Source organism: Coregonus lavaretus (genome assembly GCF_964263955.1).
Source record: "Coregonus lavaretus genome assembly, chromosome: 1".
NCBI classification, from domain to species: domain Eukaryota; kingdom Metazoa; phylum Chordata; class Actinopteri; order Salmoniformes; family Salmonidae; genus Coregonus; species Coregonus lavaretus.
In genome coordinates, this window is record NC_139988.1 from 76153030 (window position 1) to 76175927 (window position 22898).

General features: G+C 40.9%; 1 protein-coding gene across 2 annotated transcripts in view; it reads right to left on the reverse strand.

Annotated features, from left to right (window-relative positions):
- Positions 1-22898, reverse strand: part of cpn1 (carboxypeptidase N, polypeptide 1) — a 191489-nt gene that overhangs the window by 147632 nt on the left and 20959 nt on the right. For both annotated transcript variants that reach the window (XM_084163457.1, XM_084163456.1), the window contains exon 2: positions 2858-3054. In XM_084163457.1, the coding sequence (XP_084019583.1) occupies positions 2858-3054 (197 nt within the window). The remainder of the gene's footprint in view (positions 1-2857; positions 3055-22898) is intronic.

The window sequence follows — 22898 nt, forward strand, 5'->3', positions numbered from 1 at the left end:
TACATAATTTGTATTTGGTAGCATTGACTTTAAATTGTTTAACTTGGGTCAAAAGTTTCGCGTAGCCTTCCACATGCTTCCCACAATAAGTTGGGTGAATTTTGGCCCATTCCTCCTGACAGAGCTGTTGTAACTGAGTCAGATTTGTAGGCCTCCTTGCTCGCACACGCTTTTTCAGTTCTGCCCACAAATGTTCTATATGATTGAGGTCAGGGCTTTGTGATGGCCACTCCAATACCTTGATTTTGTTGTCCTTAAGCCATATTTTCACAACTTTGGAAGTATGCTTGGGGTCATTGTCCATTTGGTAGACCCATTTGCGACCAAGCTTGAACTTCCTGACTGATGTCTTGAGATGTTGCTTCAATATATCCACATAATTTTCCTTACTCATGATGCCATCTATTTTGTGAAGTGCACCAGTCCCTCCTCCAGCAAAGCACCCCCACAACGTGATGCTGCCACCCCTGTGCTTCACGGTTGGGATGGTGTTTTTCGGCTTGCAAGGCACACCCTTTTTCCTCCAAACATAACAATGGTCATTATTTTGTTTAATCAGACTAGAGGACATTTCTCCAAAAAGTACAATCTTTGTCCCCATTTGCAGTTGCAAACCGTAGTCTGGCTTTTTTATGGCGGTTTTGGAGCAGTGGCTTCTTCCTTGCTGAGAGGCCTTTCAGGTTATGTCGATATAGGACTCGTTTTACTGTGGATATAGATACTTTTGTACCTGTTTCCTCCAGCATCTTCACGATGTCCTTTGCTGTTGTTCTGGGATTGATTTGCACTTTTCGAACCAAAGTATGTTAATCTCTAGGAGACAGAACGCGTCTACTTCCTGAGCGGTATGACGGCTGTGTGGTCCCATGGTGTTTATACTTGCATACTATTGTTTGTACAGATGAACGTGGTACCTTCAGGTGTTTGGAAGTTGCTCCCAAGGATGAACCAGACTTGTGGAGGTGTACACATTTTTTTCTGAGGTCTTTTCTGAGGTCTGATTTATTTTGATTTTCCCATGATGTCAAGCAAAGAGGCACTGAGTTTGAAGGTAGGCCTTGAAATACATCCACAGGTACACCTCCAATTGACTCAAATTATGTCAATTAGCCTATCAGAAGCTTCTAAAGCCATGACATCGTTTTCCGTTTCACTTGATTAAAAACCAAGCCCTCAGTAGGCTACCCTTACGCTACTCGTTCAACAGCAATACGTTGTCGTGTGTCTTTTATATCCTGGCCTTGCAGCCAAGTAGCCTATCCATAAAATGTGTTTGAATCGTCCATTCGTGAGAGAGCCTTGAATTGAAAATATACGCACATCCTAAAACATACACACATATGCCTACCTGCATACTTCATTTAGCTTGTTCAAGTATCCATCCCCATTTCCAAAGAGCGGTTAGCAAAGATGCGCTCCTCCAAACGTATTTAAATTATTCAGTCCTATAATGCAGTATCAATGGTAGGGCTAGGCTATATCTTGCTTATTGAGAACGTGCCTCACACATACAATAACATTTGCTGGAGCCTAGAATTTTTTATTTTAGGAGAAGTGCATGTAGGACATACTCATTGAAGCCAATTACAACAATGTTGACTGCCAACACTTCAAACATATTGAGCACACACTGGATATTATTTTTACTGTTGCTATTACTCGTTACTGTAGCCTATGCTATTTAATAAACTGTAGTATCAATCCACAATGGACTAGGATGAGAATATTATATGCCCCAGCCGAATTGGAGTAGATGACAACACAAAGACCGTCAATAACCTACAGAACTTGAGACAACCACATGCAATATTAAGCCATGGAACACTTTGATTGGCCAGTGAGTAACCAGCCCTCGTCACATCTACAACTAATTTATTCATAAAAAACGCCAGCTATTGCGATCATAATGTGAAAAAAAATAGCTCTGACACACCCCTAGACCTATAGCGCTACCGCCAGCGCTAAGATTTACCATTGTTAAAAGAGCCATCAGAGCAGGCGAATAGACAGATTCTACCATTGAAATTAAGACCATGGTGCTTGCCTATGGAGCTGTGAGGGGAACGGCACCTCTGTACCTTCAGGCTCTGATCAGTCCCTACACCCAAACGAGGGCATTGCGTTCATCCACCTCTGGCCTGCTGGCTCCCCTTCCTCTGCGGAAGCATAGTTCCCGCTCAGCCCAGTCAAAACTGTTCGCTGCTCTGGCACTCCAATGGTGGAACAAGCTCCCTCACGACGCCAGGACAGTGGAGTCACTCACCACCTTCCGGAGACATTTGAAACCCCACCTCTTTAAGGAATACCTGGGATAGGATAAAGTAATCCTTCTACCCCTCCCTTACCCCAACCCACCCCCCCCCCCCCCCCCCCCCCCAAAAAAGAAGAAGAAAAAAATTGAAAAATAAATTTAAAAAAAAAAAAAAAAAAAAAACATTGTAAAGTGGTTATCCCACTGGCTATAAGGTGAATGCACCAATTTGTAAGTCGCTCTGGATAAGAGCGTCTGCTAAATGACGTAAATGTAAATGTAATGTAAATGTCATGACTGCATCACAACATAAATGAAGGTTGGGTTTGTTTCAATCCTGCCCACATGCCCACCGCTGGCAGTACACAAGTAATCATCAATCAATTGCAGCTGCACACAACCCAATTGTAATACCCGTGGTAAATTTGGCTGTGGGTTTTTGTTTGCGAAGGTGGAGACCTCAATCTCTATCACGTCTCCCCCTAGAACTTAATCGAGCATCTGACCAAATTATGCACGATTTTTGTTCAGGGTTAATCATGAGTCATGAGAGAGGTGGTGGGTTGACAACATCAATACAACTGTAGTGAACATCACAGTCAGTACCTGCTTGGCAGCCACTTCATAACCATCTGGGTTCATGGTAGGAAGGATGTGGGTGCGCGTGTCATGGATGAGGCGTGTGATCCTCTGGTTTCCGGCCCGGTATTCCTCACACAGGAACTGGGAGAGCTGGATCAGCAGCTCCCGACCAAGCACCTCGTTCCCGTGCATGTTCCCCACATACTTGAACTCCGGCTCCACTGAAAAACAAGAGTCAGGTGGCTGGAGGTCAGGAGGGCAAATGGATGAAAAGGTCATAGAGGCTCACATCCGCTTAAAGTGTTGTGTATGCAGAAAACGAAAACAAGCAAGCCCTCACCCCCACACTACCCACTAACCCTCCCCGGCTACTCAGCCTGCCACTACATGTTCTAGCACCATTCATCAGTAGGATCCATCCCTTAGGCCTTTCACTGAGACACAGCACCATTTAATCAAGTGAGTTGTTGAACTGACAATACAGTATCACAGTATCTCTTGAATGTAATATTGATTAAATAGAAACAAACAGTACAGCATCAGCTAACAAAAGACAAAGAACAAGTGACATGATTGGATTATTTAGATAGTGTTTTATGTAGGTAAAAGACACATTTATTGGGTTACCCACTTACCAGAATAGACGTTTACTCCAAATAGGTATTGGATTACTTTATTACTTTATTCATGCTAATAGGGTGGACAGATCTCCAGTACTCCCTATGGGAATTGAGCCCTAGCTTTGCCGACAGATATGCCGCTCAAAAAGTAGCTTTTTACCACCCATTGTTACGTTGCACGACGTTGGAGACTGGAGAGCACTTGCAGCTTCGAACAATGCAAAACAGTCGAGTGAGTTTTAATATTGTGAGTTTTAATATAATACTGCTGAATGGCTAAATTGTAATGTGAATGTAGTGCTATGTATGTATATTTATGTATATTATGTATTTTTTTGTGTTGTTTCCTTTTTGGACCCCAGGAAGAGTAGCTGCTGCCTCGGCAGCAGCTAATTGGGGATCCTAATAAATACTAAATATTGAAGTCTTAAAATGTGAGGAATTTACAGTACAATATCAGGTATTTCTACAGCTGCACCATTGAAAGCATCTTGACAGGCTGCATCACTGCTTGGTATGGCAACAGCACCACCCTCGATCGCATGCCGCTACAGAGGGTGGTGCGGACAGCCCAGTACATCACTGTGGCCGAGCTCCCTGCCATCCAGGACCTCTATATCAGGCGGTGTGAAAGGAAGGCCCGGAAAATCGTCAAAAGACTCCCACCCAAGCCATAGACTGTTCTCTAGATTCCTCACGGCAAGCGGTACCAGTGCATCAAGTCTGACACCAACAGGCTCCTGAACATTATATTTATTTTTGCACTGTCTCTATGAACACTCACAGGACTCTACACACTCATGCTCACTGACACTCCAACACACACACAACATGCACACACATTTATACTGACTCTACACACACGCACCCACACTCACATACGATCATAATTTACGCTGCTGCTACTCTGTTTATCATATATCCTGATGCCTAGTCACCTTACGCCTATACATATCTACCTCTATCACTCCAGTATCCCTGCACATTGTAAATATGGTATTGGAACTGATCCTGTATATAGCTTCTTACTTTCTCGTGTTCTTCCTGTTTATATTTCTGGTGTGTTTTTGTTTGACCTCATGTTATTTTTAGTGCTACATTGATATTGGGTTTGGAGCTTGCAAGAAAGGCATTTCACTATACTTGTGCACGTGACATTAAAACTTAAAACTTGAAACAATTTATAACATTTGCATTGGGGACAATGCAAAAAAACATGTTTGACCCCTTGATTGGAGAAAACACTGATGGTCCAGTGGACCCTACGCATTGCAACTATAGCTCTCCCGACATCAAGTAGCATGACAACTTTTCTAGAAGTTTAAGGCCTAGATTCAATCTGAACCGCAGAAGGTCCGTGCTATAGCGTGACTTAAATTTAAAGGCAATGTTCCCGCGTTCGTGGAGACTGCATCTGCCTCGCCCTCTATTTTGAAAATCTGACCATAATTCTATCCTCCTGATTCCTGCTTACAAGCACAAACTAAAGCAGGAAGTACCTGTGATTCGCTCAATATGGAAGTGGTCAGATGATGCGGATGCTACGCTACAGGACTGTTTTGCTAGCAGAGATTGGAATATGTTCCGGGATTCATCCATTGGCATTGAGGAGTATACCACCTCAGTCACCGGCTTCATCAATAAGTGCATTGACGACGTCGTCCCCACAGCCGTAAGTACATATTCCAACCAGAAGCCATGGATTACAGGCAACATCTGCACCGAGCTAAAGGCTAGAGCTTCCGCTTTCAAGGAGCGGGACACTAATCCGGACACTTATAAGAAATCCCGCTATGCCCTCTGACGAAACATCAAACAGGCAAAGCGTCAATACAGGACTAAGATTGAATCCTACAACACCGGCTCTGACGCTCGTCAGATGTGGCAGGGCTTGCAAACTATTACGGACTACAAAGGGAAACCCAGCCATGAGCTGCCCAGTGACACGAGCCTACCAGACGGGCTAAATGCCTTTTATGCTTGCTTCGAGGCAAGCAACACTGAAGCATGCATGAGAGCACCAGCTGTTCAGGATGACTGTGTGATCACACTCTCCGTAGCTGATGTGAGCAAGACATTTTAAACAGGTCAACATTCACAAGGCCGCGGGGCCAGACGGATTACCAGGACGTGTACTCAGAGCATGCGCGGACCAACTGGCAAGTGTCTTCACTGACATTTTCAACCTCTCCCTCACCGAGTCTGTAATACCTACATGTTTCAAGCAGACCACCATAGTCCCTGTGCCCAAGAAAGCGAAGGTAATCTGCCTAAATGACTACAGCCCCGTAGCACTCACGTTGGTAGCCATTAAGTGCTTTGAAAGGCTGGTCATGGCTCACCATCATCCCGGAAACCCTAGACCCACTCCAATTCGCATACAGCCCCAACAGATCCACAGATGACACAATCTCAATCGCACTCCACACTGCCTTTCCCACCTGGACAAAAGGAACTCCTATGTGAGAATGCTTTTTATTGACTACAGCACAGCGTTCAACACCATAGTGCCCACAAAGCTCGTCACTAAGCTAAGGACCCTGGGACAGAACACCTCCCTCTGCAACTGGATCCTGGACTTCCTGATGGTCTGCCCCCAGGTGGTAAGGGTAGTCAACAACACATCTGCCACGCTGATCCTCAACACAGGGGCCCCTCAGTGGTGCGTGCTTAGTCCTCTCCTGTACTCCCTGTTCACCCACGATTTCGTGGCCAAGCACGACTCCAACACCATCATTAACTTTGCTGACAACACAACGGTGGTAGGCCTGATCACCGACAGCGATGAGACAGCCTAGTCCCACTAAGCCCAAACCAGATGGGTTGGCGTATCGCTGCAGAATGCTGTGGTAGCCATGCTGGTTAAGTGTGCCTTGAATACTAAAAATATCATAGACAGTGTCACCAGAAAAGCACCCCCACACCATATTATTTGGGCTGCAATTTATGAGGCTGGTAACTCTAATTAACTTATCCTCTGCAGCAGAGGTAACTCTGGGTCTTCCATTCCTGTGGCGGTCCTTCTTTGCGAGGCATTGGAAAATCTCCCTGGTCTTTGTGGTTGAATCTGTGTTTGAAATTCACTGCTTGACTGATGGACCTTACAATTATATGTATGTGTGGGGTACAGAGTTCAGGTAGTTATTCAAAAATCATGTCAAAAACTATTATTGCACACAGAGTGAGTCCATGCAACTTATGTGCCTTGTTAAGCACATATTTACTCCTGCACTTATTTAGGCTTGGCATAACAAAGGGTTTGAATACTTATTGAATTCAGCTTTTCATTTTATTATATTGTAAATATTTCAAAAAACATAATTCCACTTTGACATTATGGGGTATTGTGTGTAGACCAGTGACAAAAAAAAATCTACATTTTATCAATTTTAAATTAAGGCTGTAACACAAAAAAATATGGAAAAAGTCAAGGGGTGTGAATACTGTAGGCACTGTATTTAATCTATTTTAACAGTTGTGAAAAATGCCTATTCTCAAGGTCTTTCAGCTACAGTGGGGAAAAAAAGTATTTAGTCAGCCACCAATTGTGCAAGTTCTCCCACTTAAAAAGATGAGAGAGGCCTGTAATGTTCATCATAGGTACACGTCAACTATGACAGACAAATTGAGAGAGAGAAAATCCAGAAAATCACATTGTAGGATTTTTAATGAATTTATTTGCAAATTATGGTGGAAAATAAGTATTTGGTCACCTACAAACAAGCAAGATTTCTGGCTCTCACAGATCTGTAACTTCTTCTTTAAGAGGCTCCTCTGTCCTCCACTCGTTACCTGTATTAATGGCACCTGTTTGAACTTGTTATCAGTATAAAAGACACCTGTCCACAACCTCAAACAGTCACACTCCAAACTCCACTATGGCCAAGACCAAAGAGCTGTCAAAGGACACCAGAAACAAAATTGTAGACCTGCACCAGGCTGGGAAGACTGAATCTGCAATAGGTAAGCAGCTTGGTTTGAAGAAATCAACTGTGGGAGCAATTATTAGGAAATGGAAGACATACAAGACCACTGATAATCTCCCTCGATCTGGGGCTCCACGCAAGATCTCACCCCGTGGGGTCAAAATGATCACAAGAACAGTGAGCAAAAATCCCAGAACCACACGGGGGGACCTAGTGAATGACCTGCAGAGAGCTGGGACCAAAGTAACAAAGCCTACCATCAGTAACACACTACGCCGCCAGGGACTCAAATCCTGCAGTGCCAGACGTGTCCCCCTGCTTAAGCCAGTACATGTCCAGGCCCGTCTGAAGTTTGCTAGAGTGCATTTGGATGATCCAGAAGAGGATTTGGAGAATGTCATATGGTCAGATGAAACCAAAATAGAACTTTTTGGTAAAAAAAAGTTGGAGGACAAAGAATGCTGAGTTGCATCCAAAGAACACCATACCTACTGTGAAGCATGGGGGTGGAAACATCATGCTTTGGGGCTGTTTTTCTGCAAAGGGACCAGGACGACTGATCCGTGTAAAGGAAAGAATGAATGGGGCCATGTATCGTGAGATTTTGAGTGAAAACCTCCTTCCATCAGCAAGGGCATTGAAGATGAAACGTGGCTGGGTCTTTCAGCATGACAATGATCCCAAACACACCGATACATGACAATGATCCAAAACACATTTCAAGATCCTGGAGTGGCCTAGCCAACCCCATAGAACATTTTTGGAGGGAGTTGAAAGTCCGTGTTGCCCAGCGACAGCCCCAAAACATCACTGCTCTAGAGGAGATCTGCATGGAGGAATGGGCCAAAATACCAGCAACAGTGTGTGAAAACCTTGTGAAGACTTACAGAAAACGTTTGACCTGTGTCATTGCCAACAAAGGGTATATAACAAAGTATTGAGAAACTTTTGTTATTGACCAAATACTTATTTTCCACCATAATTTCCAAATAAATTCATTAAAAATCCTACAATGTGATTTTCTGGATTTTTTTTTCTCATTTTGTCTGTCATAGTTGACGTGTACCTATGATGAAAATTACAGGCCTCTCATCTTTTTAAGTGGGAGAACTTGCACAATTGGTGGCTGATTAAAAACTTTTTTCCCCACTGTAATTGGTTCTCTAAAGCATCCTGGTATACTTGTTAGTGTCTAACTCTTGCTCAGTTTAATTGATGCCCAGCAGACACAGGGAGTTCCCAGGACCTGCTTTCCTATTAGAATTGAAGTGGTTAAACAAGCCAATGCCCCATAATTTTTCCTCTGTCCACAGTTCCTGTTTTTCAGTTATTTCACCATGTCATGGAACACTCACACATCCTTCAATTCTAGTAAAGGAAGCCATTCAGCAAAAAAATGCAAGCTCAGCCCCGGTCAAAAGTGTTACTGCAGGAACTCCCAGCTGTCAAGCTTTTGTCACAGTGGCGGGTGGTGTTATAAACAGGTATATCACTACATTTGTCAAACTGCATCCATTTTGGATTGTAACTGTTTATTATTAACCTGTTTACTTAAATTCAGTGTGCAGAAAATAAACAAACAGGCAAACATGCTCACAATACATGCTATTCAGTTGTGGTGCACTACAAGCCTACTAGCAAATAGAAGTACAGTGGACTCTTGCTCCTCTACTAAGCACAATATGTAGAAATCGCTCCGCCATTGCCTGGTTGCTAAAATTCTACAATTTCAGTTTATATGACAAAACAAGCAATGTTTAGTGTAGAGAATCATTGTACCATCTAAACCGCTGAAAATCATATTTCCATATAGACCTATTCCATGGACTATCAATTTTCCAAAACACAAAATCACAGCACAAAATAAAACTTCTTCAAATTAGAGAGTGAAATAATGAGTTTACATTTCATCTCACCAGGAAAACCCACCACACCCTACAGATAACAGCAATATATGCCATTTCAATTAAACAGTTTCCTGCCAAAAATATTCTCACTCTTCTTTTATAGTATACAAAGAAACAAAACTAACTAATAAATATACCTCTTGAGTTTGAAAAACATGAATTTTGTACAAGAGATTAGTGCAATTATCTTGCATTATCATACCCACAAAACTAAGGACCTGATACTCAATTGTTTATGCATTTGTTGTAATTAGAGACTTGGTAAACAAATTATGTAAAGCTTGAAATCATGTTTAAAATATTTGTGTTACTCTCATAGATGAATCGTTCCTTGAGCACTACATTATATAAATAATTATTGGGAAAATGGCATGGTATGCATTTGCTTAATTGTTGACATTTTTATTGTTGGCCCACTCTTTGATATACACTCCTTACAGAGTGTGATTTATTTGATAACAAAAAATGCATAATGGTACAGCCAATAACTAAAAATACTCTACATATTACATACCATCAAGAATAGCACAATCTTATCCTTTAGGCAAGAATTTGCAGGAATTGCAAAATACTTCATATGAAGTGTTACAAATTCACTACAGTTACATATTTAACAATAACGATAGGACCTCAGTGAAACTAACACATCAAGAATAGAGGTTGTTGGGAATATTTAAATCCTTACCTTTTAATATAATCTTGCATCAAACCTTTGTGGAAAATACAGTGCAATAACATTTATTTTCTAACCATTAAGCCAGATACTATATATGTATGCAGTGTTTTTAGCGTATAAAAGCAGTATTTTTGTTTGTTTGTAGTGTACAGAAGTTTAATTTAATAAATATCCCAGTTGGGTATTGCCTGTTGGGTTCACCAGTTAGTCCATAACTCTGTGGTACTGTATTAAAAGTGCATGGTGCAATACATGCATACATATACACAGTTAAAGTTTACATACACTTAGGTTGGAGTCATTAAAACTATTTTTTTCAACCACTCCACAAATTTCTTGTTAACAAACTATTGTTTTGTCAAGTCAGTTAGGACATCTACTTTGTGCATGACACAAGTAATTTTTCCAACAATTGTTTACAGACAGTTTATTTCACTTATAATTCACTGTATCACAATTCCAGTGGGTCAGAAGTTTACATACACTAAGTTGACTGTGCCTTTAAACAGCTTGGAAAATTCCAGAAAATGATGTCATGGCTTTAGAAGCTTCTGATAGGCTAATTGACATAATTTGAGTCAATTGGAGTTGTACTTGTGGATGTATTTCAAGGCCTACCTTCAAACTCAGTGCCTCTTTGCTTGACGTCATGGGAAAATCAAAAGAAATCAGCCAAGACCTCAGAAAAAACATTGTAGACCTCCACAAGTCTGGTTCATCCTTGGGGGCAATTTCCAAATGCCTGAAGGTACCACGTTCATCTGTACAAACAATAGTACGCAATTATAAACACCATGGGAACACGCAGCCATCATACCGCTCAGGAAGGAGACACGTTGTGTCTCCTAGAGATGAACGCACTTTGGTGCGAAAAGTGCAAATCAATCCCAGAACAACAGCAAAGGACCTTGTAAAGATGCTGGAGGAAACAGGTTCAAAAGTATCTATATCCACAGTAAAACGAGTCCTATATCGACATAACCTGAAAGGCCTCTCAGCAAGGAAGAAGCCACTGCTCCAAAACCGCCATAAAAAAAAACAGATTACGGTTTGCAACTGCAAATGGGGACAAAGATTGTACTTTTTGGAGAAATGTCCTCTGGTCTGATGAAACAAAAATAGAACGGTTTGGCCATAATGACCATCATTATGTTTGGAGGAAAATTGGGGTTGCTTGCAAGCCGAAGAACACCATCCCAACCGTGAAGCACAGGGGTGGCAGCATCATGCTGTGGGGGTGCTTTGCTGCAGGAGGGACAGGTGCACTTCACAAAATAGATGGCATCATGAGGAAGGAAAATTATGTGGATATATTGAAGCAACATCTCAAGACATCAGTCAGAAAGTTAAATCCTGGTCACAAATGGGTCTTCCAAATGTACAATGACCCCAAGCATACTTCCAAAGTTGTGCCAAAATGGCTTAAGGACAACAAAGTCAAGGTATTGGAGTGGCCATCACAAAGCCCTGACCTCAACCTATAGAACATTTGTGGGCAGAACTGAAAAAGCGTGTGCGAGCAAGGAGGCCTACAAACCTGACTCAGTTACAACAGCTCTGTCAGGAGGAATGGGCCAAAATTCACCCAACTTATTGTGGGAAGCTTGTGGAAGGCTACCTGAAACTTTTGACCCAAGTTAAACAATTTAAAGGCAATGCTACCAAATACTAATTGAGTGTATGTAAACTTCTGACCCACTGGGAATGTGATGAAATAAATAAAAGCTGAAATAAATAATTCTCCCTACTATTATTCTGACATTTCACATTCTTAAAATAAAGTGGTGATCCTAACTGACCTAAGACAGGGAGTTTGTACTAGGATTAAATGTCAGGAAATGTGAAAAACAGAGTTTAAATATATTTAGCTAAGGTGTATGTAAACTTCCGACTTCATCTGTATACACACACACACACACACACACACACACACACACACACTGTACAATGCATAAATAAAATTGTCATATACAATACACATAAAAAGTGGATACGCATGGATACACGTCACAATGTTTACTTTTTGACGTTCTATGTCATCTCCACTTTCCAAGTGTTTTCTTAGAAATGCTGTTGATATGCCATAAGCATATGTTTAATTCATCATCAGCCACTTTCTAACTTTCTTAAAAAGTCCTGGCCTGGATTGATTTACAGTTTTTTTCAATCACTTTTGCGCATTTTTCAGATGCAGGTGGTATATTTTCAAAACACTAAGGCTGTGTTTACACAGCCACCCTAACAACCGTATTCTGATTATTTTGTTAACATCCAATCTTTTTTTCTGACAGTTTTATATGTGACACATATCAGATTTGCTAATTCACACTGATGTAGCCTCTAAAGTAACACACAGATGCAATGCTCATTTCCTGTCACTGTTTCTTTAAAAGTTGGGGTAGTTGTAGTGGTAAAAAAAACACTTCAGAACAAAAGTATATTTTGACCAATAATTGGGCAAAAGATCAGCATTGGGCTGCCGGTATAAACGTCCAGGCTGGGGACTGAATTGTATCAGTACTAAGATCCACATATAGATGTGATATAAATCTGAACTAAAAGATCAGATTCCATGTGTTTTTTTGCTGTTTACACATTTGGGAAAAGATATGCCAATTAATTCTCAAAAGATCTGGATTTGGCTTCCTGTCAAAACGCATCCAAAGTACAAAACTCTAAACTGATAACACTTGTAATGCTCTCTATCTTACTGTATGTTCCAAACGTTTTATTGTGCATTCATTGGAGTTGAACACATCTTTCACCCCTGAGTCATTCATGCAAAATCAAAGTTTCTCATGAAATACCATGAGAACATTTGGTTTAGTCACCAATACATGAGATAATGATAGGCCCCACATTTAGTCATTTTAACTAACATTTATCCAATAGTAAAAAATACATGATACAATTTTCACAACTGTTCTTTTTGAAGTGCTGAATAGAAGGAATTATAGATGGTAAATACTGTTTTCCATACAGTATTATAAAAAGTATTACATACTGTACATAGAGGAAATAATCAGATATAGGGTTAGAATGTATTGTTAAGCAGTAGCCTACAGTCAAAAGATATTGGTGGAGCACAATGTGTTTATGCCATTTCTGCCCCATGCAACATTGTACAAGATCACCTTTTCTATGTGACTTGTCAACTGATACAGTATCAGTTGACAAGTATTGTCTGCTTGACAAAATTCATCAGCTTACAGTCTAGAAATTCAGTTAATGAGTGGAATATATTGTTATATACGACCCAGGTATTTCAGCAGTCCATTGCACACTGCCCTATAATTCCAAATGGTAGCACATAGAGTAAATATTTGCACTTTGTCTTATTGAAGTACACTGGCTGATGGAGTATGATGATGAAGCATTTACAGCCACATCGATAAATTATTTGGTTTTACCTTCCAACGTAAATTGATGTCAATGATACATTTATGATGTATAAATATAGAATTTTCAGTGTTGATCAGTTAGTATTCACACTGTTGTGTTCAGTAATATGGTGTCGTACCTCAGTTGAGTATTGAATACTGTTGCTTCAAGAATGTATCAGACACATTGTGCGTGAACGGAGGTGTGAGGATTGGATGAGTGAGTTTGTACGAGTTGTTAACATGTTGATCTGAAGTAAAGACGTTAAGTTTAATTGCACAACAAGCCTCTGTGCATTTGTAACACATACCCCTTGACTTTTTCTAAATTTTATTGTGTTACACCTGAATTTAAAATGGATTCAAATGAGATTTTTGCCTACACACAATACCCCATAATGTGGAATTATATTTTTCAAATCTTTTATAAATTAATGACAAATTAACAGCTGAAATGTCTTGAGTCAATAAGTATTCAACGTCATTGTTATGGCAAGCCTAAATAAGTTCAGGAGTAAATATTTGCTTAACAAGTCACATAAGTTGCATGGACTCCGTGTGCAATAATAGTGTTAACATGATTTTTGAATGACTACCTCATCTCTGTACCCTACACATACAATTTTCTGTAAGGTCCCTCAGTTGAGCAGTGAATTTCAAACACAGACTCAACCACAAAGACCAGGGAGGTTTTCCAATGCCTCGCAAAGAAGGGCATCTATTGGTAGATCGGTAAAAAGAAAAGCAGACATTGAATATACCTTTACATTTTTACATTTACATTTTTGTCATTTAGCAGACGCTCTTATCCAGAGCGACTTACAGCATGGTGAGGTTATTAATTACACTTTGGATAGTGTATCAATACACCCAGTCACTAGAAAGATACAGGAGTCCTTCCTAACTCAGTTGCCGGAGAGGAAGGAAACCGCTTAGGGATTTCACCATGAGGCCAATGGTGACTTTAAAACAGTTACAGAGTTTATTGGCTGTGATAGGAGAAAACGGAAGATGGATTAACAACATTGTAGTTACTCGACATTACTAACATAAATGGGAGAGTGAAAAGAAGGAAGCCTGTACAGAATAACAATATTCTAAAACTTGCATCCTGTTTGCAGTAAGGAACCAAAGTAAAACTGAAAGAAATGTGGCAAAGAATAAAAAGCGTTATGTTTGGGACAAATCCAACACAACACAACACATCACTGAGTACCACTCTTCATATTTTCAAGCATGGTGGTGGCTGCATCATGTTATGGGTATGCTAGTCATCGACAAGGACAAGGGAGTTTTTTAGGATAAAAAGAAACAGAATAGACCTAAGCACAGGAAAAATCCTAGAGGAAAATCTGGTTCAGTCTGCTTTACAAAAGACACTGGGAGACAAATTCACCTTTCAGCAGGACAATGACCTAAAACACAAGTCCAAATATACAATGGAGTTGCTTACCAAGACGACATTATATGTTCCTGAGTGGCCTAGTTACTGTTTTGTACTGACTTAAATCCGCTTGAAAATATATGGCAAGACTTGAAAATGGCTGTCTAGCAATGATCAACAACCAACTTGACAGAGCTGACTTACCCTGAAAGGTGATTCTAACATGTAATGACACAGGTGTGAATACTTATGTAAATGAGATGTTTCTGTATTTCATATTTATTTATTTATTATAAAAACATGTTTCACTTTGTCATTATGGGGTATTTTGTGTAGATGGGTGAGAAAAAAATAAATGTCATCCATTTTTAATTCAGGCTGTAACACAACAAAAATGTTGAATAAGTCAATGGGTATGAATACTTTCTGAAGGCACTGTACTTAAACTACCCACTGGGCACACCACATCATTTCAACATGGATAATTGGGTAATATTTGGTTTTATAAAGTTAGTTGAATTTCCAATGTGTTATCACTATGGTTTCAACCATCTAAAAGCACAACCAAATTCCAATGGAAAAACAGTGTTAGATGTTTGGTGTAGTTGTCACCCAAATGTGTATCACTGCGTTTTCAACCACTTAAAAGCACATAAAAGTTAAAATGGGAATACAATGTCAGATATTTAGTTTGTTTATACAACAGATTAATGTGTTATCACTGTGCTTCATCTAATAGCAGAACCAAATGACCTGGAATGCTTTTTTACATTAAAAGTACATGGTGCAAGTCATCAATGCCGTTCAAGATTCTGCGATTATTATTACAGTAATTGTGAATATCTCCACAGACCCTATACATGTTATCTTGAACATGCCTGAATCGCAGTCGGCGTTCCATTTCATCCCAAAGGTGTTCGATAGGGTTGAGGTCAGTGCTCTGTGCAGGCCAGTCAAGTTCTTACACACCGATCTCGACAAACCATTTCTGTATGGACCTCGCTTTCCGCATGGTTGCATTGTCATGCTGAAACTCGGTAGTGAGTGTTGCAACAGATGATTTTTACACGCTTCAGCACTCGGCAGTCCTGTTCTGTGAGCTTGTGTGGCCTACCACTTCACGGCTGAGCTGTTGTTGCTCCTAGACGTTTCCACTTCACAATAACAGCACTTACAGTTGCCAGGGAAGCTCTAGCAGGGCAGACATTTTACAAACTGACTTGTTGGAAAGGTGGCATCCTATGACGGTGCCATGTTGAAAGTCATTGAGCCCATTCTACTGCCAGTGTTTGTCTATGGAGATTGCATGGCTGTGTGCTCGATTTTATACACCTGTCAGCAACGGGTGTGGCTGAAATAGCCGAATCCACTCATTTGTGTGTCCACATACCTTTGGCGATGTCAGAGAAAAAAAAAGTACATTTAAGATGAATATTTTGTAAATCATAAAGTTCTATCTGCGCAAACACCTTTTAACTTGGTGCTATAAGGTTCCATCTGCAATCCAATCAAACAATGCTGGGTTGTCAATTAAAAATATTTGTATGTAAGCTGATATACTTATTGAGTCATGAAAGAGGAAGACATCACAAAACAGTTCTGAGATCTGGGACTTGAAAAGTACTAATTATTTCAAAACTATATATTTTGCTGATAGAACCTTATAGTCCCAAGTCCTTTATTCATATAATAGGTTCTGGTCCTCTTTTTAAAGTATATATTTTTTAAATCACTACTTTTTCAGAAGAATGGCCATAACATAAGCTCTTTATGGTAAAATAAATAAATGCAGGTGCCTTAGAGCATGTTTAAGGCTCTTAGGAGAGGCATAAGTGTTTTTGTCTTGGTCTATATCGATACGAAAACCTCTGTGGAAGGGGTATTTCACTAAAATTACAAACTTACCACATTTTATTGATAACTAGCAAGTACTGTAGTTTACTGACTTTGGGTGTCAGAGACCAGAAAATATATCAGTTTACTCATCCAGAGCTAAGCTTTTAAACTTCAATAGGTTATCAATAGGATATAGTGTATTTGTCATTTCAGGGAACTATAGCTTTAACAAATGTGTGGTGCACATGAATTAATATATTTAATTATGTGATTAGAAAGTAGGAAGGGTATTATCTTTATTTGTGACTTGTTTCAGGAAACTAGGCGTATGTCACTACTTCAAAGGAGCGCCATTTGAACGTAAACTTTTTTAAAAAATCAAAATGCATTTTTTGGCAGAAATTCCTTCTGGAACATGTGAACTTTCATGTGCCTTAATAACCAACTTTTATGCCATCTGTAAATACGAATATAATTGTTAAATTACGAGCCTAGTTGGTTTAGCTACGGAAAAAGACAGCAACCTTCCCGCTAGCCATGATTGGCTGAGATAATGAGTGGACTGGACATACCGAGAGATGAGTTCGGTTTGGTCTGCCATGTAGCACGCTTCTGTCTATAACATGAGCTGGTCAGTATGTGTAGGTAATCCTTTCTAAAGATATCACGTAATAGAACTGCATAAGTGTTGCTCTCCACTTTCTGGAGGACCGAGTTTTGAAATCAGTGGAATTAGAGTATGACAGCTAAGGAGATGGAGAAATTCTGGCATTTAGAGTGTAAATATGCAGACGGACTCGAAAAGAGAACACACAGAAGGCTATTGTATAAAACACCTGTCTCCGGATTACATCTTCAAACTAAGGGCAACCATGGCATCCGTGACAGAGCGGGAGAAGCGTTCATCCATGTATACGGGTAAGATAGTCTAGCTAACTACATTTTCAGATATTACACGTTTCTAATTTTGTCAGAAAGACATTCAATTCTATGGCAACAGCTCAGGTGGACATTCCTGCATTCAGCATGCCAATTTCATGCTCCGTCAAAACTTGAGACATCTGTGGCATTGTGTTGTGTGACAAAACTGCACATTTTGAGTGGCCTTTTATTGTCCCCAGCACAAGGTGCACCTGTCAAATCAAATCAAATCGTATTGGTCACATACACATATTTAGCAGATGTCATTGCGGGTGTAGTGAAATGCTTGTGTTCCTAGCTCCAACAGTGCAGTAGTATCTAACAATTCACAACAATACACAAAAATCAAAAAATAAAAGAATGGAATTAAGAAATATATAAATATTACGACGAGCAATGTCAGATGGCATTGACTAAATTACAGTAGAATACAGTATATACAGTTGAAGTCGGAAGTTTACATACACCTTAGCCAAATACGTTTAAACTCAGTTTTTCAGAATTCCTGACTTTTAATCGTAGTAAAAATCCCCTGTCTTAAGTCAGTTAGGATCACCACTTTATTTTAAGAGTGTGAAATGTCAGTATAATAGTAGAGAGTGATTTATTTAAGCTTTTATTTCTTTCATCACATTCCCAGTGGGTCAGAAGTTTACATACACTCAATTCCTCCTGACAGAGCTGGTATAACTGAGTTAGGTTTGTAGGCCTCCTTGCTCGCACACGCTTTAATAGTTCTGCCCACAAATGTTCTATAGGATTGAGGTCAGGGCTTTGTGATGGCCACTCCAATACCTTGACTTTGTTGTCCTTAAGCCATTTTGCCACAACTTTGGAAGTATGCTTGGGGTCATTGTCCATTTGGAAGACCCATTTGTGACCAAGCTTTAACTTCCTGACTGATGTCTTGAGATGTTGCTTCAATATATCCATATAATTTTCCTTCCTCATGATGCCATCTATTTTGTGAAGTGCACCAGTCCCTCCTGCAGCAATGCACCCCCACAGCATGATGCTGCCACCCCGGTGCTTCACGGTTGGGATGGGGTTCTTCGGCTTGCAAGCGTTCCCCTTTTTCCTCCAAACATAACGATGGTCATTATGGCCAAACAGTTCTATTTTTGTTTCATCAAAGCAGAGGACATTTCTCCAAAAAGTACAATCTTTGTCCCCATGTGCAGTTGCAAACCGTAGTCTGGCTTTTTTATGGCGGTTTTGGAGCAATTGCTTCTTCCTTGCTGAGCGGCCTTTCAGGTTATGTCGATATAGGACTAGTTTTACTGTGGATATAGATACTTTTTTACCTGTTTCATTCAGCATCTTCACAAGTTCCTTTGCTGTTGTTCAAAGTACATTCATCTCTAGGAGACAGAACTCCTTCCTGAGCGGTATGACAGCTGCGTGGTCCCATGGTGTTTATACTTCCGTACTATTGTTTGTACAGATGAACGTGGTACCTTCAGGCGTTTGGAAATTGCTCCCAAGGATGAACCAGACTTGTGGAGGTCTACAATTTTTTTTCTGAGGTCTTGGCTGATTTCTTTTGATTTTCCCATGATGTCAAGCAAAGAGGCACTGAGTTTGAAGGTAGGCCTTGAAATACATCCACAGGTACACTTCCAAATGACTAAAATGATGTCAATTAGCCTATCATAAGCTTCTAAAGCCATGACATCATTTTCTGGAATTTTCCAAGCTGTTTAAAGGCACAGTCAACTTGGTGTATGTAAACTTCTGACCCACTGGAATTGAGATACAGTGAATTATAAGTGAAATAATCTGTCTGTAAACAATTGTTGGAAAAATTCCTTGTGTCATGCACAAAGTAGATGTCCTAACCGACTTGCCAAAACCGTAGTTTGTTAACATGAAATTTGTGGAGTGGTTGAAAAACGAGTTTTAATGACTCCAACCTAAGTGTATGTAAACTTCCGACTTCAACTGTACATATGAGATGAGTAAAGCGTTATTAAAGTGACTAGTGTTCCATTATTAAAATGATCAGTGATTCCATGTCTATGTATTTGGTGCAGCAGCCTCTAAGGTGCAGGGTTGAGTAACCAGGTGGTAGCTGGCTAGTGATGGCTATTTAACAGTCTGATGGCCTTGAGATAGAAGCAGTTTTTTCAGTTTCTCGGTCCCAGCTTTGTTGCAGCTGTACTGACCTCACCTTCTGGATGGTAGCGGGGTGAACAGGCCGTGGCTCGGGTGGTTGATGTCCTTGATGATGTTTTTGGCCGTCCTGTGACATTGGGTGCTGTAGGTGTCCTGGAGGGTAGGCAGTATGCCCCCGGTGATGTGTTGGGCAGACCACACCACCCTCTGGAGAGCCCTGCGGTTGCGGATTGTGCAGTTGCCGTACCAAGCGGTGATACAGCCGACAATTGTGCATCTGTAAAAGTTTGTGAGGGTCTTAGGGGCCAAGCTGAATTTCTTCAGCCTCCTGAGGTTGAAGAGGCGCTGTTGCACCTTCTTCACCACACTGTCTCTGTGGGTGGACCATTTCAGATTGTCAGTGATGTGTACGCCGAGGAACTTGAAGCTTTTCACCTTCTCCACTGCAGTCCCGTTGATGTGGATAGGGGGGTGCTGCCTCTGCTGTTTCCTGAAGTCCACGATCAGCTGTGTAATGATCATGCTGTTTAATCAGCTTCTTGATATGCCACACCTGTCAGGTGGATGGATTATCTTGGCAAATGAGAAATACTCACTAACAGGGATGTAAACAAATTTGTGCACAACATTTGTGAGATAAATAAGCTTTTTGTGAATATGGAACATTTCTGGGATTTTTTATTTCAGCTCATGAAACATGGGACCAACACTTTACATGTTTGGTTTATGTTTTTGTTCCGTATAGTTTACTAGCTTGCTAGCATCTCTGGCACTAGAGTAGAAAGCACTAGCTAACGCTAGCTAGCAAGTGCAGATGCTGTTGAAAATAGCTAATAGCTATCATTATAAAACTTATTTTACCCGATCCCATTACATTTAAGCACTCACCAAAATGTATATAATTCCTTCGAAAACAGTAAATGGCTACAACAGGCCGGAACCTCTCTAGCCCGTTTTGTTCTCTAGGCTAAAACGACCTGTCCTGTCTCTTGGGTTTCAGTGTACGCAGACAAGAACATGAATTTGCTCATTGATCAGGATCAAAACAAACCCCTCAAGTTGCCCCTGAACCAACTAGCTGGGGATCATACAGTAGAGAGCAAACCCTCTTTCTTACTGACTTAATGCAATAGAATTTGGAAGCAGGTGGCAGAGGTTTGCCAAAAAGCCTTGCAGAACTGAATGCCAGGGCGAAGGCAGTGAAGGGGAAAAATTATACTTCGGCTGGACCTGACAGCCAAGCTGTCCATCCAATTCAAAGATCCAGACAAAGTAGCCAGAAAATGGTCCACCCTTGAGAATGCTTATAAAAATATAAAATACAACAATAGTACAACAGGGAGAGGCACAATCCGTTTTCAGTATTTTAATGAAATAGAACTTCTCTTGACATAGATTATCCAGTTATGGGCACAGTAGAAGGCGTGGAGATCAAGAGACTTGAAGCTTTGGGACTTAATGGCCACGAAGTGCCCACCAATGAGGCCAACCACGCAGTCCAGTCTACCGACCCCTCGAAGGCGGAGGGGAAGAGCAGAAGATGACCCTCTCCCTGGGTTCTTGAGGGATTCTGAAGCCGCCAGCCAGACCAGACATCAAGAGATGCTTGGCCAGATGAGATGCTCACAGCAGTCTTTTTTACAACATGATGGCCTCCTTCCTTGAGAAGTTTTACAACGTAAGAGGGAGGTGGAGCGTCTCCTGAGTGGCGCAGTGGTCTAAGGCACTGCATCGCAGTGCTAACTGTGCCACTAGAGATCCTGGTTAGAATCCAGGCTCTGTCGCAGCCGGCCGCGACCGGGAGACTAATGGGCGGCGCACAATTCGCCCAGCGTCATCCAGGGTAGGGGAGGGAATGGCCGGCAGGGATGTAGCTCAGTTGATAGAGCATGGCGTTTGCAACGCCAGGGTTGTGGGTTCGATTCCCACAGGGGGCCAGTATAAAAAATATATATATATGTATTCACTAACTGTAAGTCGCTCTGGATAAGAGCGTCTGCTAAATGACTAAAATGTAAATGTGATATTTTTTTTATAGTTTAAGTTGAGGCTATACAGTGTTTGTTTACATTTGTTGTTTACAAACATTGGAGTAAAACAAGCATATATGTTGGGTTCAACAGCAACCCTGGAGCAATTAGGTTTAAGTGCCTTGCTCAAGGGCACAGACAGATTTTTCATCTTGTCGGCTAGGGGAACTAACCTTTTGGTTACTAGAGCAACGCTCTAACCGCTAGGCTACCTTGCGTCCTATTACGAATCTACTAGTGCAAACCTCAATAACCAGTCAAAATTATGGAAAACCAAGTCCATTAATGCTAACACAAATTCCACTGGTATTCTGCTGAAATGTACCTAGAATTCAATTGACATGACAGACAAGAATAAACTGCTTGCCATGTTTAATGAGCATTTTGCTAAGGCTGGGCATTTATTTGATAATGAAACCCATCCTAATATCTCAAATTAGCCTGTGCATGAAACTGCCACAAGCCAAGCCTACAGTTCATCTATTTCATTTTACAGAGATTGTACTCTCGGAAGTTGTAAAGGAACTAAAATCAATTGATATTAAGAAAGTGGCCGACCCCAGCTACGCAAGCTAAACCTGAGATGCGGCTTCATTCACCTGGCAAAACTCATCTTGACCATCCAGAATACAACACACACATTTTCCACTGCCAAGGCGGCTCAAGACTTCTTCGAGAAGCACATCAAGCATAACACACAAGGGGACTAGCCGACAGATCTAGGCTAACCCCAATTTGACTGGCTCAATATTCAGGTATGCTATCCATGCACAATCATGGCTATGGCTGTGATGCTGCCCTCAGCATAAGACAATGATGAGGACACCCCCTCAATTGGGTAAAAGGAACCCTATCATTATTATTATTATTGCTGAACATTGGACTTCATTATTATTATATTGCCTATGGTCCAGGATATTTAGACAATGATGACTCCCCGCCAATTAATGAACAATGGACAATATATTGAAGTGTCATACAGACTGTCGTTGCTTCCTTGTGGGGCTACAACGCATTGCATCCCTATGGGCTAAACTGTTTAGGATAGATAGCCAGTCCAATATAGGCTACCACACAATTCCTTTTTTCTTTTTCTATCCCTCTGTTTACGCTGCTGAATTTATTTCTCAGGGAGGACTTGGCTTACTGTGAAGATCTAGATTATAGACTGCATTTCTTGCACATACCCTGGGGGGAATGGTTCACATGGGGGGGAAGACCAATGGGTGGGTTTCCCTGTGGGTCCTGCTTTTTGTTTCACATTCATGGG